Genomic DNA, 20,244 nt, shown 5'->3' with positions numbered 1-20,244 from the left:
GAGACTTTGTTTAATTAAGGTTTGTTAGACTGTCTGGTTTGTTTTGTGGAAAAGCCTACAGTCTGGTACAGAATTAACTGAAAGCAACTACTGTGTGCTTCACTGTGGATTTAACAACGTTTACAGAGAACAATCACTGAGGTGTAATGGAGTAAAGGCTGGAGTCTTTTTGATAATATCAGTAAATATGCTACGATCATTTTCTTATAAGCCCTACTATAAATAATAGATTGCAGTAACACACGTAAGGATCTCTTCCTAAAGTAGCATGCTCAAGCTCTATGCATGTTAGATTGTCCACCTCTGCATATGGACTGGGATTTGCATGCCTGGGGAGCAGAGTTTGCTTGTAACAGCTTACAGCTGATTCTAGATCCACTATGAATATATGTCAAGACAAATCAACCCCCTCGATGTATCCAATCTGAACTCTGAGAAAGTTTGTACCCATTTACCTCTTTTGGACTCATTTGAGTTTAAGGAGACTCTACATTCAAAACATTTTGTTGCTCTATTAAATCTCATGTAAAGTAAAGATGCTGCTACTCGTATTGGTGATAGAAGCCTTTTGAGCAAGTATTTACTCTTTTTTATTTCACCTCCTCCTTACAAACTACGCATATGGTTTTCCTCCTCCTGATGACTTGGCAGGGATCACACAAGTCTGTTCTTCCCTTGCAGTACCAATGTAAACTGCATGTGAAGGAGAACACTTCAGCAGATGCATCTATTTTAACCTATAGATTCATTTAGGTGTGAAGAATGACTGAAACTGCAGTTAATTTCCTGTTGATAATTCAGTTGGGCTACACTAAGTCCATTGGGTTTTGGTTTGCAGCAATTCCATGACATTCCACAATGCAATTGTCAGAAAGCTTAAGTTTGATTCAGGAGTCAAGTCGTAGTATTCACGCATAGCTAAGCCTGCTGGATTGGTAACACATCTTTCCCCTGTGACTTTCAGGGAAATCCAGACGCCAAACAGGGCAATATAGGGATTCCTTTTAACCATTAACAGCAGATAATTTGCAAACAAGATTTTCACTGAATTGCCTGACAATAGGTCAGGTTAACATGTAATTTAGATCAAGCCTGCTACTACAAATAGTTCTAATTGCATAAGTTTCTGTGCTCCTCCATCAATAATTTGCATTTTTCTGCTCTGTGCAGAACTAGTGACAGGGCAAGGGAAACTGTTTCGGCAGCTGGCTTCTGTATAGTGACCAGCTGTCAGAAGATGAAATCAACTTGCTTGCAAAAGCAGTTAAAAAAAGAGCCAAGCATTTCATTTTGAAATGTCTTGCATCATTTTCACAGCTTCCTTCATAGCTGACAGTGCGCATATAGATTCTACAATGATGAGAACAACAGAAGCGTAGGTTCCTCAAGAGTAGACCATTTAAGTTAGATAAGGCTGATTGTCATTCAACGTATATAAAAATTCAGTATTGACCTGAATAGCATATAGTATAGCATATAGCATGAATAGTATAGCAGGAATTTTATGTATAAGTGTATACATATATTTTATATATATATACACACACATATATTTTATATATATATTGTATATATTTTATGTATAGCAGGAATTTTATGTATGTCTTGCGTTATAAGGCTCTCAGATGTCACAACATTAAGTGAAATAGATTAGATTATATGGAAGAGAAAAAGTGACACGAACCCAATAACAGAGGTTAGAAAATACATTTTCTGTTGACACATTTTGCCATTCCTACAAGTTGGCAACTGAAGTAAACAGGCAATTTTATTCAAAAGAAAATTTGCTAAAATTTCTAAAATGTTGGCGGTTGGAATTTTTCTAGACCACACTTCTCCAGTGTGCAATGGCTTTCTATAAGCATCTGTCAGCCTAAGGATTACTAGAAATAATTTTTAATAATTTTAGAAATAATATTAGAAATAACATACTTTATATCAACAGTTCACTTTCAAGATTTAAATTAACTGTATGTTGTTTGATGTACAAAATATCATTTCAGAAGCAACAAAACCACACATTTTTTGACAACTCAGACTTCCGCACCATTAAATGGCAGCCTTTCCCCAAGTCCCCCTTCTAGGAAAGCACACTCTTTCACTGGACTTACATAATCTGATTTACCCCCAGAGATGGTGATGCAATAGTATTCCTATCGTGGCTACATATTTCAGTACTTTGTACGTATTTGCTGCAGAACCTTCACGTTTGTCTGTTACAACTTTAGCCACATGAAAGTGAGTGTGGCTTTGAAATAATAATAATCAGAACAAGAATCCATTCAGCAGAGGAACGTCTGAGGTTTATTAGAACAGTCTCTTTTTTATTGAAACTTTAACCTGCCAAATAGATGTGGTTCCTGAGTTTCTGAATAACAATCCTAAAATTTGTCTGAAAAAACACCACTAACTTCAGTACTGGCACATACATTTACATAATCCATAACTTGGATGTCTACCTCAATACACAGTAGAGCCACCTAATATTGCAACCCAGATTCTGCCATGCTCTCTTATGTTGCGCATGCCTTACTTCAGTGCTTCCCAACATGATTAACAGGTCTCCTTATTTACAAGTTAGGCTAAGCAATGGAGGCAGACTCTAGCCCTGTAGTTTTAGAACAATTACCCCACAATTCCTACCTAACCGCTGCTAACAACAACAAATCCTGGTAAAATGGAGCTTGAGTTACTAGGGAATTCAGTACAATATGTGGAAAAATTTTAAAGCAGGCATAAGGATCAACTTACTGGCTCTCCCATTGGTCCTCTGTCTCCTGTGGTTCCAGGAGGCCCAGGCATACCCTCAAAGTTAAAAATAAAATGAAGTAAAATAAAAAATCTGTAGGAAACAAGCTGTTTCACATTCTGTGAAAAGCCACTTCCCTCTCTTATTTCTGCTCACTCAATCACTTGCTCAGGAATACCTAAGAAATTTTTTCTTCTGGATGACATGCACTGCCATATCACTGGCCCTTGTGGCAGGTGAGGAAGCCCCAAACAACATTTTTTTTTTTTTTTTAAATATATTATTTTTTACTTAGGGATAGATCTTGGCTGACCCACCATTTACCAGATCCTCACTGTTCTCCTTAGTCTCATGTTCTGCTTGTGTGTGCAGACTCAACCTAACCATAACATTATGAGTGTCTTGTCCTACAAACTGTATTTGAGGTGACCACTAAGGGTTCACACCCCACTTTTCTTTCTGCTCATCCTGGCTCATTGCATGCATCTCACACCCTCTTCTAGAAACTGCAGCTGTAGTACTAGTGCAGTATCTTGTACTTTGCAATAAATGTACTAATTCACATAATTTCAGCCTAATGAGGCTTTGCTACATTCATTTGTGTATATATAGACACACACACAAGTCCTAGTGAAGGAACAGGAAATGAAAACCCATTGTCAAAGGTGAGAGGCACCAGGCTCCCAGATCTGACCAGAAGAGGCAAGAGAAAAGCAGTGGCAACCAGCATTCTGAGTCTCAATTTCAGCACAAAATCACTACCATTACTGCTTTGCTTCTGCTTTTCTGCTTCCTTCTTTTTAAAAAATACTGTACCATTAGGATTGATTAATTACCTCCTTTGTAAAAGAAAAACTTAAACAGAACACATTAGATTTCCATTGAAAAAAAGAGGAATTTTCTCCTATACAATATCTATTTTATATATTTTTCTTTATTTATCCCAACATTGATGGCACACATGTAGTCTAAAATCCATCAAACAATTATTTTCTATGTCACAATGAATTTCTCCCTTAAAACTACAGTAAAACTACTAGCAAAACAACTTCTAGCACCCCCAAGCTACACATAGTTGCCACTCTGCTGCAATTTGCTAACATACTGTAGGTATGCACTGTGGGCAATTGTCCATGAAAACACTGGTCTAGCAGCAGACCACCATGTTCACACTTACTCTCACTTCTGCCTCTGATTCTTTGTATGAAAAAATACAAACTCTTATGTTAGTTTTCCAGCTGCTCCAAAGTAGACAAATTCCCTTATACGATAAAGAAGTATGGTATTTGGTGTTTGGGAAGAAGTACTAGAGCATTTCATACTCACTGGTGCACCTTGATCTCCTCTTTGTCCTGGATTTCCAGCTTTGCCCTGGTCAAAGAGAAATATTGAAAGATGATGCTGGCTTCAGATAACTTCCAAACACAGCCCAGAAACTTGTGTTAACTGCATTAAGGCTTAATATAAAGATTGTCTCTAATACTTACAATGAGCCCAGGAGTGCCTTTCTTTCCTGGATCTCCTCTTTCTCCCTGATAAATAACCAAAACCACGTGAGTTCTATGTGCGTTTGCTAGATAAGCTGCATACAGCTGCTCCAAGTTTAAATGTTGGGTTAAGTGCAGAAATTGCGGATTCAGGCTTAGATGAGTTTATACCATAATAAGGAAATATTTGAAAAAGGCAGAAATTTGCAAGGCTTCTCCTAGACTAAATGGAAACTTGTTATGACTTCTAACACGCTAGGTGTTGTGGTTTTTTTTGGGTGGGGTGGGGGGTATTGCCAGTCATGATCTATCTAAATGTTTTGTAAAGTACTGAGCAATGCAAGCACTCACCTTAATGCCTTGTGTCCCTGGTTCTCCTGGAGGACCATCTAGACCTCTAGGTCCCTGAATATTGAACAAGTGATTAGGAACATTAATTGCATGTTATTTCAGGCTATCAGCAGGGAGATGAAACATAAGTTTTAGGAGAGGGAAACACGTTTTGTTGACATGTACTCTGAAAATCCACAGGACAAAGAAAAATTTTCACTGTATGTTAAGTGTGAAATAGAGCTTCAAATAATAAAACTCATTACTGGCTTACTACAATGTGAATGTAAGGTTTTCTTTTTTGTTTTTAAAAATGTAAACAAGATATTTAGGGACTCTGTTAGACCCAGCTTGCAGGCAGATATTTTCTACTCTTTTTCATCCACTTTTTAAGCATACAACATGTATTTAGAAGTATTTAGATGAGCACTGGTTATATGGGGTGCTTGCTTTTGAGCATAGGTTGTACATGTAAAAAAAATCCAGTTAGGTTGTAAAACTTTAAAACAGGCAGATAAAGTTCTTCCATTAGTAAGCCAATTTGAGGCAAGATTAAAACCAATTTATAATCTCACAGAGTGAACTGCTGTATTATTAAACTAAACTGTCTACTGTAAATTGATATTTTACAATCAATACATGAACAAAGACTATTATGTTATGCTATGCTATTACAAATATAGCAAATATTTATTGCCAAGATGTTCAGATATGATTATTTAAGATTAGTAATGCAAACCCATTAGTTTACAAGCAAATAAAAAAATCCTTAAAATAGGTAATGAGCAAAGTGGAAAAGAACATTTTATCCACACTGACTCAGGAGGGTATTTCCATAACTCTAAACACAATGAATGTTTGTATATAGAAAACAAAATTAAAACCAGTTAATAACAATCTGAAACCAATGACCACTTTAAAGTAAGAGCTAGATGAATATCAAGACAACAGAGCTGGGCTCTTTACAGCAGTATGCTGTGGGAGGATGAGAGACAACAGCTTTCCTGGTGGCTTCTTGGCTGTGCTGGTACCAAGCAAAAGGAACTAGTACACTGCTATGGCATTGCCTTGAGGAAAAACATCTGCATTTTTGGAGCGCACTACTAAGTTGTGGAGAACCTTACTTCTTGGGTCATGGTTTATAGTGCAGGGCATGCAATCACATCTGATTCCAGAGAGTTGTAAAGTGTTCTATCGAGTAATAATGCAGGGCTTGTAAAAAGACTTTGTTGGAAGTGCTGGAAATACATCTGATTTTATTTATATTACTTTCCCCTCAAAAAATGTTTGTGACTTCCATGTCCCTCTTGAGCTTCTGAGGTAAAACACGGCAAAACTCTGTTCACTCTAACTTGGGTTTACCAATGAACATCAAAACCTCTGTCAGAACAGATGATGAACACCCACCTGCCCCTCTCTGGAGCTACAGTAAAAGAAGTGGCTGGTTGGTAACTTGGAATCCAGAATCTGTTAGCTTTGCTCTTGCAACAGAATTGTCTCAAGAAAAGGTCCTTCCTGTGAGTTGATATATCATTACATCCCCTGGCCAAGCCATAATTATCCCATGAGAAGCTTATCTGCCAGCATTTCAGCACTGCTGCTTCTGGCCAGCATGAGGGAGCAAACAGGAAACACAGGATGAGGAAAAGGAACAGGCAGGGAAAGCTGTCTGAATACTTCGGAAACCTTTGGCAGTTTTGGACACAGCTTTTGTGAGGCAATCCTTGTGTTATCCTGGCCACCTTCCCTGTTTTGATCAAATCATGACTGAGTATTTACAGGCACTTTTTTTTTTTTTAAGCTAGAATAGAAAAGAAGAGAAGCTATAAGAGACAACAACACTCCTGGCTGCTGCAGAGCTCTTGCTGAGAAAGGTCCCAATCCAAAGACAACTAAAAGTCTACGGAGAAACTCCTAGGGACTTCAACACACTCGAAGATCAGGACCGAAAGACTAACAGTGTTTTCGAGGGTGATGGAGGCCTTGGTAAGGGAAACAGGACTGGGTCTCAAGTTCAGATTATGTAATTGTGTAAGCCCAATTACTGAATTATTATACAGCATTACTTAACAGAAAGCTAAACATCTGGATTAAATTAATGTCAGGTTACTGATCTGCTCTTTTTCTGTAACTGATACCCATAATGCACACCAAATGAGTTGTGATGAAAGCTCAAGGAGGACTGAGCAGGTTGAGAGTCCCATGATCTGACATTGCTTTCAAGAGAAAGTTCTCCGACAATGGAAGGGAAAGGGAAGGTGGGAAGCCTTGTGATGAAACGAGGATGAGTCAATGAGTAGGGGTTAAGGGGAGATAGAAGTTCAAGGACAGGCTGCAAAGGAATTCCCTGGGGAACACAGGGAGGGAGAAATTCAGAGTGTTAAGGTTAGCAATTGCAGAATAATTTTAGTGTTTCTCAGACTTCTTAGATACGTGGCCTGTCATTAGTCTTTGCATTCTCAACAGGGCTGATAAGATGAAATACTCAAGGAGGACACATTTTAATTGTATGAATTTGTGTAATTAGGAAATTTTATCTTCTATCATTAATAATATTAACAGATAGATCTTTTTTAAACACTTGTGACTTCCTTTTAGTCATAATGGGGGTCATAGTCCATAGTTTGAGAAATGGCCCTGTCAGGAAACTGCATAGGATTCTGTCTGTATTATGCGTGTAACGCGCCAAAACCTTTCTGCTAGTCACACAGGTACTGCCGCTTCAGTGGAGATGGCATGAGCAGCCCAGTCATTAGGAAGAGAATGACAACTGATTTAATCGTTGCTAATCAAGTCAAGCGGCGCATCATTCAAAACACCAACCTTTCTCTAAATAATTTTGAATCGAAAACAAAGTAACAGAAACCAACATGAAGCTCAGCTTCTGTCTCTGGGCAATACCTGCTTTTAACCTACCCTTAGCCTGCCATAGAGTAGAGTGCTGGAATCCAAGGGAAAGCCAATTTAATATTCTATCAGAAGCACACCGTAACATTCGTATAAATAGCACAGTGTGACTCATTATTGGCACGGATGGGTTGGATCTGTATCTTTTCCTACTATAACTAGGACAGAATGAGAGATACACATAATTTGCCTGCTGTTATTTAATTTAGGTTGCAACTGAGCTGAGGAGTAAGGCTGCCAAATGATTGCTACTACTTTTTTCTTTGGCAAGAGTTCAGCTTTATTTCTAAAATGGAACATATTGCATAGAAAACTCAAGGATAATCAAATGAGAAAAAGTTCATATAAGAAGGCAAGAAATGCCCATCAACTCTTTTTGTTTTCCTCATCCTACCTCCTAGATATAAGAAAAGATATAAGAAAATAACATTATAAGCACACTATGCAGCTACTTATCTCTCTTAATGAGCAGAATTCCAGGAAAATAAGAGCAGAAAGACTATTGCTTTTAAGCTTTAAAACACCAAACATCAGCCTGAAGATTACTAACTGCTCAGAAACTTGGCAATTCTTAAGATTTTTACTCCAGTCTCACTCATTAAGTGAATCTAATGATTCATGAACTCTTCCTCTCCAATTAAAGATAACTGCTGTGTTAATCGGAGATTATCGTATGGACAAAAAGCAGCACCAGTCTCTGGCACATTCTAGTTTTCTTCTCCTTACATTAACACACAGAACTAAAAAATGCATCAATGGCTTCACGGCTGCCAACATTGCTACCAGCTTGTCTTCCAGAAGTCTTGAACTTGAGCTGAGGAACCTCTGTGCTCAGTGGCACATCCCCCAAAGCCCCCTGACTGAGGTATTCCATAGGCTCCCAGACAGCCTCCCTTCAGCTGGCCAGAACTCCCCAGCGTACTGGAAACTGAGCAGCTGGATGCTCTCAGGCAGAAGTAGGCTGCTGGGTAATCTTGGATGTGAACTGGTTGCTGAAAGGTCCAGAATTTATGAGATGAAGGAATTCCACTCTGTGACAGTGCAGAAGTGGAGGGTCAGCACTCCCAAGACTTCCTGCAGATTCCAGCTATGAAGATGGGGTAAGATGTTTCAGTCACAGTGAAGGGAAATTTCCATATGCTTCTATTTAACTTCTGTATGTGACTGCGGTATGCATTTTTCCAAGGGCTGCCACACAGAGCTTAGGGTTCTTACACTTGTCATTCTGAATCCAGTGATGACAAACCCCAGGTTTCAGAGGCCTCCAGATATTTTCCTTATGCGAGAGTCCACTTTGGGTCTGATATTTTGATCTTGAGAGCTGAAAAAGTTCTCAATGGTTTCCTTGGGAGTTTGTTCACAGAGCCTGAAGACCTGGATCGGCTCCAATACATGCTTACATGAAGCATTCCCAGTCACGCTGGATGAAGGCAAAGGCACAAACCACAACTCCGAACCAGGACTTCCACAGAGCTTGTGATGTTTGGGATTTATTTTGAGTGATCTTTAATTATAAGCAATGTACTCCATGATGTGCTGCCAAAGGCATAGAGACTCCCTCAGAAATTCCTGTCTCAGTTGGCAGATGATGTGATACTCCTTAAATAAAATACCTCCTACCTTCAAAACAGAATCCAAATTAAAATAAGTCTGTCCCGCACCCCACAAAAACAATCACCAGGTAGCAGATGATGCTGGGAGGGAGGAGAGGCTACAGGACTCACATTTATGTCAGCAGCTTGGTTCTGACTCCAGCTCTGGTGATGCTGGCAGATGGACTGCCAAGAGGGAAGGATCAAAAGGGGAGTTTCTAAGGGAATGCTGCGTCTACTGGAATTAAAACATACATCCTGAAAGCAGATCAGATCCAATCTTAGAGACAACTATTTACACTAAGTTACTTTTCAGCTAGCCTTTGAACTCACTGCAACCTATAGGTGATTGGTGAGACAAACTCCAAAAGACAGATAAGGCCCAAAGGATTGTTCTTTTTCAGATGAATCTCAAACATCAGCATTTTACAGTGAAAATGGGTCTGCATATATGTACTCCTCCTCCACGTGCCACTAGCCTGATGGCTAGAAGGGTGCAGCTTCACTGCTATTTTTGACAAACTTTGTAAAGCCAGTCAGAAGAAGGTTGTTCATGCTGTAACCAAAAGCATCTATACAATGAGCCACCAGTGCTTCCTGCAGGCATCTTGAGGTCAGACTGCAGAAGTAAGAGGATCCAAGCCCAGGAAATGACTGGTGGGGTTTATGAGGAAAAGCATTTATGAAAATCATGAAGCCATCAATACCAAGGTAACAAAGTGGAATACTTTCCCTGAACTGGTTTTATGCACTGTGATCGAAAGCTCGTACAATTTGATAAGGACAGACTCCCTCTTGGTTTATTTGGACTTTGCATAAAATGAAAAAGAGCTTCCCATTTCATTTTTTCAAAATGCAGGAAATGCAAATGGACTGTCTAATTGGAAGTCAGAGATGCTCGACTACATCCTCTTCTGACTTTGCTCTTTCCTCTCACAGACACTGAGGACTTTGATTTTATTTCCAAAGATATAAATGACATGCTGATAAAGAAAACAGTTCCTAAAACACCGAAACAGTCCAATGGTAGTTATAAATGGCAACATTTGCATATTTATGCCTACAGAAAACAAAGCCATTTGCAATTTTTGTTCTGGTCCTGTTCTCAGCTGAAATCAATGGCAAACCCCTATTTAACTGGAATGGGAGAAGAAATGAAGAATCATATTGCTTCCTACGTGGGATTACAAGTATCATCCGTCTGATGTCAGTACAAATAGTTGGAGTCCAGAACAGAATTCTGTGGAAGCAGCTGTATGTGGGTCACACATCAGATTCATACATCAGTATTACTTACTCTTCTTCCCTTAGGTCCCTGTGGCCCTGGTGGTCCTCTTGTCCCAGAAGGTCCCTACATGTCAAACAAACTTATTATTGTCTTTTACAGACAGATTTCTAGAAACTATGGGGTTCATGCACACTTAGTAATAGCTAATGTAGCCAACACAAATCAGTAACGTCTATTCATGGTTCAAATTCAACTAATTATGTTAGTACAATTTATCTATCAAAATCTAAATAGTAGTCTCTATGTAATTTTATTCTGAGTAAGAAAGCACGATGTGACTGTTGGATACATTACTTTTGTCTAATGTCCAAAAATTCCTCAAACTTTTATTTCAGCAACATTATGTTCAAAAAGGCTAACCATTGTGTATTGATGACCCACAGCCAAATTACAACACAATTACATAAGTAAATCAGAAAATATTTTTATTAATAATGAAACTAAATATGATATATGTAAATTATATTAAGCATCAATGAATAAAATTGCTGTGCAATAATAAACCACCCTTAAAAAATTTTAAGCCTCTACTTTTACCAGCTGAGTAGTTTTTATATCAGTGAGTAAATGATATAATTACTTTTCCTGTCCCTCACGGATTATCCTGGCAAAGAGCAGGTAAACAGACTTTGCGTCTGGATGGGTAAATTTTCATGACAGTTTTACAGACTGCAGCACCAATTAGAAAACGTTCTTAATTCCAGCAAAGCAAAAAGGCAAGTTAACAATGGCACATTTTTTAACAAACCAAAGCACTATTTTATACCTACAGGTAATCCTTCAGGCCCCGCAGGCCCAGGGCCTCCTGGAGGTCCTGGATAGCCCTAGAATTGAAATAAATACAGAAAAGGACACAGTTTTATCAAAACTGTTATTACAACAACAATAATAAATCCAGTTAGTTACCTGCAAAATTGGAGGTAAATTAATAAAATGTTTAATCTTGCAAAAATTATTCTCAAAGCTTTGTTTAGAAAACAGAGATCTATTTGGATATATCACAAAAATATCCAGATATTGGATATATCACAAAAAAAATAGCCTAAGAATGTTTTTCCCTGCACATGGGCACTAGCTGACAGGGATTTCCTGAAACAAAGTCTGCTGAGTTCTAACTTGATTTAATTATTTTAGAGTCACATTCACAAAATTAGTCATGCAATTCTCAGATATCCCAATAAGCAAAATTTCGTCTCCAGTACCACAATATACCAATGTGAGCTCCTCCTGATGAATAGAACTTTTCAAGTCTCTAAAACTCCGAAGTGTTAGCTGGTTCTAGAAATAACTTTTTGTGGGACTGCTGATTTGGGGGAGGAAAAATATGATTAGAGTCAGTGGCCCAGAATAACACTAACCACTTAGTTCAGTGGTCGTTATATACACCTAATGAGTCAGTTAACTGTGGCAATGCATCCTATAGGGTTTGTTAACCCCATCCAAAATCCTCATGACAAAGCTACGACAATGGGAACAGAAAGTGGAGACAACCTGGTGTGGACAGAACTGGCCAGGACAAAACACCAAGCACAGCTCTTGTCCAAAGCTCTTGTCCATCACACACAGGCCCACATCTGCAGCCTCTACATAGAACCACTGAGGCTTCACCATAGCCTACCACATTACTGCCAGATATCACAGGACAGAGTACCCATGCTATGTCAATGGATAATGAGCATGTCAAACTACCAGCATGTCAGCTCTACACTGACTTTAATACTGTATAAAAGGAAAGTACAAAATAATCCCTGAGACTGACAGAGCACAAAATCATGGTATGACCCCAGAGCCTCATCAGTAACATTGCTTTGAGACCAAAAATTTCTTATAAAGGAACACTAGGACCATGAGGGGAAGGTTAAGCGTTATGTATTGCCTATAACCTCCCTTCCTGTTTCCTTATAAACAGTTAAGTCTGTAAGCATTCTCTGTTCATTCTGGAACCACCACGATACTTGCAAACAAATGCACAGTCAAATCCCAACCACATCTCCTCAAGAACTTCCATGCGCATTTGGTGATGGCCACACATGTATAGCTTTATACTTCTGTGTTCTGACAACCCACCTAATATGACTGTGGCCTCTAGACTGCCAAATGATGCATGAAATGTTGCATCCTGATTTAGGACCAGTGGTGCTGTCAGGAAGTCAATCCTCCAACTAGGGTGGTACCCAGGGGCTGTCTGGGTACTGCTGTGCAGCAGAATTAAAGAGGTCACACTGGTTACTAGCCTGTCAACTAGAATAACTTGCGTTACCCCAGCATATGTAATAAACTGTTCATTTACTTTCCTTCCTTTATTTCTCTCTCCTTTCAATTCAGTGTGTTTTATTTTTTTATCCATGTTTGCAAAAGCCATTTTCAAAAACAGTTATTTTGCTGCTTCATTCAGCAGATTACTCAGAAGGTGTTAAAGCTGCTAATGAAGCTTCTGGGGAACAATGCCTCATAAATACTACTCTTTTCTATACGGCTTGCACAGTCAGAAGGGTGAGAATTTCTCTCTGTTTTGGAAAGTAAAGTGCCTTTCTAAGTAATGTAAATATGGATTCTACATTACTTGTGACTTACCGTGACACCCTTCTCTCCAGGAGGACCTACTGGTCCTGGACTGCCTCGCTCTCCCTTTAATGAAAAATTAAAAAGAAAGTAACAGTGAGTGCTCTGTCCCATGTCCATTGTTCCTAGGATATACTGCCAACAAGGCTAACCTGCACTAACAATATAACAGTGATAACAGTGATGCAAAAAGACTTGTATCAGATTATAGTCCACAATCTATAAGCAACTTGATTGCTAAAGGAAACAACTACTTGCAGAGCATAATACCACCGCTGGTTTAGGGACTGCCCTTCAGGAACAGAAGCGTGTTTTTTTTTTTTTTTTTTTTTTTCTTTTCAATAAATGATAAAATTGAGTTGGTGTGTCTTCCCTTTTCTTAGATGACCAGAGAATAGATTCGGTACTACTTCAGTCTCTGTGAACTGCTGCTGGCAGATCCCTTGTCTCTGTTGCATGTACCACATTCTTTAACCCATAAACCTTGCCATGGAAAACAAAAAAAAAAAATACATTCCCGTCTACCTCATTTCTTCAATATGTATTGGGAAAAACAGATCTAAAAGCAAGGCAGCCCTACAAGCAGCAGCAGAAATCAATTGGAGTAGGTGGAGTAAAAAGGGTCTCATTCTTGTCTTGCAAACTTTCTCATCTTTTATTCACTTCACATCCAGCCCAAGTTCTATGTCCACAGATTTTTTCTATTGCAAAGATCACACTTCTATTACAGCATTATCACTATGCCATGTGTACTACCTGTATTCGTTACATATTTTAAAGGCATATTTCTTTAAAATAACTGTGCTCAAAGTACATTCATCATTTAGAACCACATAGCACTTCTGCACCGCAGCATTTAATCTATAAAAGAGGAAGATCAATTCTACAGAACCAGCACAGTAATGAAAATAATTATTGCACCATGAAGAAGATTGCTTCCATTTGCTGATAATTAGCCTTTTTCTCTCTTCCCTCCCCTCCTACTTAAACTAGCAGCAGTATCCCAAGGTAATCTTTGTTGGGTGAAGTGTAATTACGAAGAACAAGAATCCTTTGATGCTGAATTCCAAGATAATATTGTGATTAAAACCATACGACAGCTTCCTAAATTTTTAGTTTAAAGAAATAGTGCTTTCCACTGATATATTTCTGTTCATATATTATATAAACCAACAATAAAAATTATCATCAGATTTTCATGGATGCTCTAATAAATTGCAAAGACTTTTACAATGAGGTCTCTTTAAATAGCAGCCACCAGTCCAGGTGAAATAATTCAGCCCTGCAGGGCAGAAATAAAAATGGTGCTGGATCATTCCAACAATTATGTTTTTATTATAATTGAAGCTGACATGCAGTCCCGTAATAGTTTCCTGTTTTTCACTTTTAAAATATTTCACCTAAATAAAACCATGTCAAATATGCTTAAGCTATTTATACTGTTCTAGTCAGGTTGTCTGCCAAACTTTGCTTTCATAAACACAACTGTTACTGCACAGCAGACAAAACTAACAACATTGCCTTCGTTACTCAGTTAATGCATACAGCCAAATTTTATCTTTCTACATTCATCTCTTAACTATGTAGCAGGGCTTAATCAGCAACTATTGACTACACCAAGTATCATTTATGCCAGTTTTGTGAACCAATAGCAATGGATGGTAAAGTAAATGTCGTGACATGAACAAGGTATCAAATCTATCAGCAATCTGTCAGATTTGATATCTTACCATTTAATACATCCCTGTTCTCTGAAATAGCTACACAAATACTAGCTTTGTCTGGGGACAGTAAACGATCTGTCACCAATATTTTATCTCCTCAATGGTTTTTAACTCTGATTTTTGCTGCTGAACAGTCAGATACATTTTTATACCTTGTCACCAAGGTTTCCAGATGGCCCAATTTCTCCAGGTAAGCCAGCTGATCCCTGCGATAAAAAGTAAGGAGAATTATTAGTGCAATGTCCAAGTTCACGGCTGGCAGCTCCCCAAAAACCTGGCAGTGGAGCATGTTCTTCATCCCTGAGAACTACTGGTCTATTTGTCTAAGTGCTCATGGGAAGAAGTGATGATTGCACAAGCTAACCTGGCTTACAGTTCAGGCAAGAGGATCACTGCATTTAGACTCATCAACAGTAAATGGCTACTTATAGAAATTGCATTAATTTAATAATGATACCATGCCACCACCTAGGGTCTGCCTCTGAAGTCAATCTTGCAGTGCTAGAAGCTTTGCAAACATAAAATTAAAGGTAGTAATTGCTCTGCTAGCACTTCAGTCTAACCACAAAGTTCAAGGTGAATAAATTCAGTAGAACAAAGTAAAAGACAGTCAAAAACTATATTGGATGAGGTGTTGCCAGAATTTCCCTTTAAGTGTTGTTTTAAGTGTTGTAGCCCCAAACACCTTTGAAGTCAGGGGATCAGAGCCTTCCAGCCCTTTTAAAAATGAAGTAAAACTCTCTCCTGAGACTTTCCCACAAATTTCCACTGTGTAGAACAGAACCACCACATGGAATGGGAAACAAGGTATGAAGTACCTTTAACAATCTTATTCCCAGTGCTTGGAATAACTCCGCTATTACCAAACTAAGAAACAGAAAATAAGTTATAGCGCAAGGCCCCAGCTGAGAAAAGTATGGAACACTGAGCTTGAAGAAAAATAGGTGCCCAGAGTATATTGCATGACTGCACACAAAAGATGACAGAAATGTGGAAGGTCCTAGCAGTCCATAATACACAACTGGATTGTCTGTAACACTCTGAAAGGCACTGTACAAACAAAATGGCATTTCACACGTTGGCATTGCTCTCTATACATGTGTAGAAATGTACTGGCTTAACTAGCACTAGGCCGGTACTAAAGTGAGTTGTTTCGTGGTTGTTTTTTTTTTTTTTTTGTTTTTTTTTTTTTAAACATGACTCCTATGCTCCCAATGACAGTTATATTCTTTTCATAAGCCTAGTAATAGTTTTTTTTTTTTCCATAGAAATCATTTCATATCAGAAAGACAACATTCCAGTCTGAGATTTGTCTTTGAAAATAAATCCATTTTTCAGCTCTTTACCTGTATAATTTCAGCACAGTTCAGCCTCAAGTACTTTAGCATGACAGGTGCAAGGCTTCAGGATTGCTTTTTATTTTCTTCATTTTTTTTTTTGAACTACTAGCTACTCTGGAAATCTCATAGTTAAAATTATTGCAATGAGCCACTGAGATAGCCATCTTTGAGGTTGATAACACTGGCACAAATAAGTTTGTGGAAGGGCTAAAGAGACAAACAGGCACCTCAATGGCTGCTGGAGTAACGTATTGTATGTCTGAACTTCTGTATTATGTGTCAGTCTAAGACGTCTCTTGGCAGCTGTCAAAGATTTGTCCTGGTGATACTGGCACTAAGGCAATGCTCAGAGGTCACTGGCAGAAACGAGGGACTTCGTGACTAACTCTGAGAATGAGAGCTACCACTGCTGCCGTGACTCATGACTGACAATGGGCCTCAATACCAAGTAGAGATCTGTGAGACAAAGAATTACCCTGTACTTTTGCTCATCAAGATGAGGGCTGTAGAGGTCTGGTTGTAAAAGGCTGAAGACTAATCACTTTGATTTTCTTATTCCAGAAAGGGAGTAAGATGTAATCAGAGCCAAGATCTAACTCAAGACCTGTTCTCTCTCCACAGAGACACTCCTGAGTGCCCAGTCAATGCCACACTGTTTAGAGGGCTGAAGGTGTCAATTAGAAAGATGGGTAGCCGTGTCCCATCTGCGTGCAGAGAAACATTTGCTATAAAGCCCCTGATCAAGTCCCCTTTTCAATCCAGAAGTATTGTGTTTCTCAATAAGTTGCTCTGGTGTGAGAGAGAAGGAATGACTAGGAAGCAGCAACTGTGAACGTGCTATTTTGTTACCCAGCACATTAGGCTTAGCCTACAACGTCTTCCAGAGCAAGGACTAAAGTTGGCTATGAAGTAGAAAGTTTTGTAGATGCTATCCCTCAAAAGAAACTAATTAAAGAAAATTCACAGTAGAAACACTAAAAGAAAGTAGATTTTTGTGGGGATAAAAAGAAGGAAAAGAAACACTGTGTGACAGGAAGTGGGTATGTATGGAAAGCAAAACAATACTGAACAAGAACTGAAGCTAAAGAAACTGGAAAAGCAATAGGGACTTCAGGAGGAAGAAAGGAGAAAATTCATGACAGATTAACTAAACCTTCTTTCACCTCTCCATCCAAAACAGAGATCAAGTGTCCAAGACTGAGATAATGCTAGGGCAGGTACCAGCAGAGGCAAGAGAGACAGAAAGTTTTCCTGGGAATATCATTTTAGTTTTCAAAACAATTAGTAGCACACAGTGAAGAGAAAGTGCGATCAGAAAGAAAAGCATCTTGTTCTATTAATATATTAGCCATAAAGTGGTGTTTTCCCCATGGACTGTCTTTAAGATCACGTGGCTCCTTAAATCTTAGTTTGGGGTTGGTTTATCATAGAAACCAGCCACTAAGACTGGGATGAGGTTTCAACTCTCTCTCCTTCTTATGTAAGAGAATGAATACACTCCAGTGTCTTCCAGAATCCCTTCAATCCTTTGGGAATCAGTGGTGGACTCAGAAAATCAAATTGAAAGTATTAGGCAACAGAAAAGTAAACCCAAAAAAACAACCTTGAAATGTTTAAAAAATCATCATAGTTTTAAACCTAATTAAAAAGCAGTCATAAACTTTCATTTACAAAGATATATGTAAAACTCTACAATGACAATAACGGCATTTTAGAAACCTTCTTGACAGAAGCATTTTCATGGAAAATCAGAGACCAGATATCACAATTAACACATGCCTAAGACAGACAAAACATCTTGCAAGCACATATGCTCCATGTTAGAAACCGGACTGTAGCTGAATAATTGAAAACACACAGAATACTTAACGAAAACCCAAGTTTGGAGTAATCCATTGAAAAGCTTGGTAGTGAGGAATGAATACTCAGCTGGTTCCAACAGTTCCTGTGGAAGCAGCTGCATATCAGGTTGTATGCTAACACAATCTTCTGTGTTAAGTGAAAACTTTCCAATCCAACATTATTTCATGAAGAATTCAGCATTTTCAAATCTCCTCATTCTGTATTCTTTTAATGAGATCCCAGAAGTAAGTTTTAAATATCATCTTACCACATTAACTTTATTCTTTGAAATTCTTTTGGGTATTTTCAATTAATTTTCATTAAAATTTATCCTTAACCTGTACATTCTACTTTCCTCCATATTCAGCATGGTCATCACCTCTGCCTGCTCATTTCATTTCCCACTTAAACATTTCTTGAGATCCCATCAGCTTCATACTGCATGAGGGACTTTATGACGCATACAAAAAAAGCAAATGAGCAAACATTAAGGTTTGATTTTAACAGATCAAAACCTATTTGACAATGCTTGAAGATTCACATCAACTACCTCTGTTAAAATAAAAGCCAAGAACAATGGGCAGAAGAAGGAAGAATGGACGCTCTAACAGTCAGCTTCTACTAGTTCATACCCAGCTGATATATAGAAAAATACCTCTACAACTCATAATATAATAAAAATGAAGTTTTAAGAAATAAATATTAATCTAAGCTCAGTTTTACTAGCCAGACATAACAGTACTTACAAGTATTTTTAAAACTGATACATCTGGACCCTGGTACCATACACACTAATTCTGGATCACCCTTGTAACAGATGTGACCTCGATTAGGCCTGGACACAAATGAGAAAGAAAGCCTGACAAAGGGCTTGTGCTGGCTGCTATTTGGGCTTCATATAATCTATAGTTGAAAAAAAAGGTAGCTGATCTGTCAGGAAGGAGGTGTTGTGGACAGCTGATACCAGCTCTGGGTTTTAAAACAAACAAACAAGAAAAAAAACCTAACACCTGCTAGTTGTAGGTTTCTGGGTGAATTTCTATTGGACCAGTGCTTTCATGCGGCTCTGTTAGTGATCTGACCAAAACTAGCATATTGCTGAACCACAGACAGGCTTTTGAAACCAAAGACTTGCAATAACACCTTTGTGTACAACATCTGCTCACTGCTGTACCTGTATCAGGTACGAACTAAATGGAGCAGCTGTTAATATCCTTAGAGAGGCATTATCCTCTTCCTTACAGGTAAGAGTAACCTGAAATTTTAAAAGAAATCCCTGTCTCCAGACTACTAAGAAAGGTGAATAACATTATAACCAATCAAGAAACTGGGAAAACAGTTCTGAAAATGCCACCTAGCTACAGTCCAGTTTTAAGAGGGTTTTCTTCTAGGCCAAGTTTTTTTTAATGTCATGCACAACCTGGGTACAAACTGACTGCATCACAGGAAAACTAAGTTCTGCACTTGTACCCTGCCTCCATATGAGTAGAAATGTCTGTGATTTCTAATTATAAGCCCATGGGCCAAGCAAGGGCTGAACGTCTGTAATGGAGTTGGCATGGAAAAATTGGAATTAGCTTCCACTTAGTTATTCAGAGTGCCCTGGTCTGGGTAAACACTAGCACTATCAAACAGTAACGCAGTCCTGACAAGCAGCCTTTAAGTTCAGATGAGTTCAGTTTTGTGCCACAAAAACTACGCAATGAATCATTTTCCTAAATCACCCCACCTCTGTAACACAGGTCATTGGTATGAGGTGCTTGAAGCAACATGGTTTCAAATACTTGCTATCCATCACCGATACAAGAATACAAAATCCAACTGGGTATGTCAGCAAAGTGAGCTCTTCCTCCCCCCGACGTACAGGCAATTTTCTCAGTAGCTGAAGTGGCTGTTTCCTTTGGCATGACTTCCAAAAGATTTTGTCTCATCAGCACTGTAAATTTGCTCTAACTTCTGGCTGTTACTTTTCACTATCTTAACTGATTCCTCTTCAATTGCACCTATTGATTGTACAGTAACTGAGTATCTCACAGCAAAGGAAATCCCACTCAGCTTTGGGCTCTCTTTAGCCAAGCAGTACCACCTGAACCCGCCCACTTTCCCCTTGAAACAGGGCAGTGGCTGTAGCCAAACTTTTTTTTTTTTTCCACTGTAGAACTCAGTTAAGAATAGTGTCTGAAGTCTGATCTTAGGAACATTCCTGCTCTAGTATTAAAATGTGTGTCATTTTTAAGCTTATGAGCACACTGAACATTTTGTAAATTTAGTCTCAGTTTCCACTCTGGACAAGCATCCAGAAATACTTCTGCAGAAGCATGCTTTAAAGAGTCAGCAGCTTCATATGACCTAACAGATGGTGGACAATATGACAGCTAGTCTATTGAGAGAGTGCGTTTCAGCACATATCCCATCTTACTAGA

The 20,244-nt window shown here is 38.6% G+C and overlaps 1 protein-coding gene across 1 annotated transcript in view; it reads right to left on the bottom strand.

Annotated features, from left to right (window-relative positions):
- COL24A1 (collagen type XXIV alpha 1 chain) overlaps positions 1-20,244 on the bottom strand; it is a 135,103-nt gene that overhangs the window by 38,067 nt on the left and 76,792 nt on the right. The window contains exons 25-32 of the mRNA XM_035537455.1: positions 14,792-14,845; positions 12,928-12,981; positions 11,124-11,177; positions 10,363-10,416; positions 4,588-4,641; positions 4,237-4,281; positions 4,076-4,120; positions 2,752-2,805 (exon numbers count right to left, since the gene is read on the bottom strand). Coding sequence (XP_035393348.1) covers positions 2,752-2,805; positions 4,076-4,120; positions 4,237-4,281; positions 4,588-4,641; positions 10,363-10,416; positions 11,124-11,177; positions 12,928-12,981; positions 14,792-14,845 — 414 coding nt within the window. The remainder of the gene's footprint in view (positions 1-2,751; positions 2,806-4,075; positions 4,121-4,236; positions 4,282-4,587; positions 4,642-10,362; positions 10,417-11,123; positions 11,178-12,927; positions 12,982-14,791; positions 14,846-20,244) is intronic.

The sequence above is a fragment of the Cygnus atratus genome, chromosome 8 (genome assembly GCF_013377495.2).
Source record: "Cygnus atratus isolate AKBS03 ecotype Queensland, Australia chromosome 8, CAtr_DNAZoo_HiC_assembly, whole genome shotgun sequence".
Taxonomy (NCBI): Eukaryota; Metazoa; Chordata; class Aves; order Anseriformes; family Anatidae; genus Cygnus; species Cygnus atratus.
The sequence above is the reverse complement of the archived record's forward strand: the minus strand, read 5'-3'. Positions and strand labels throughout refer to the sequence as shown.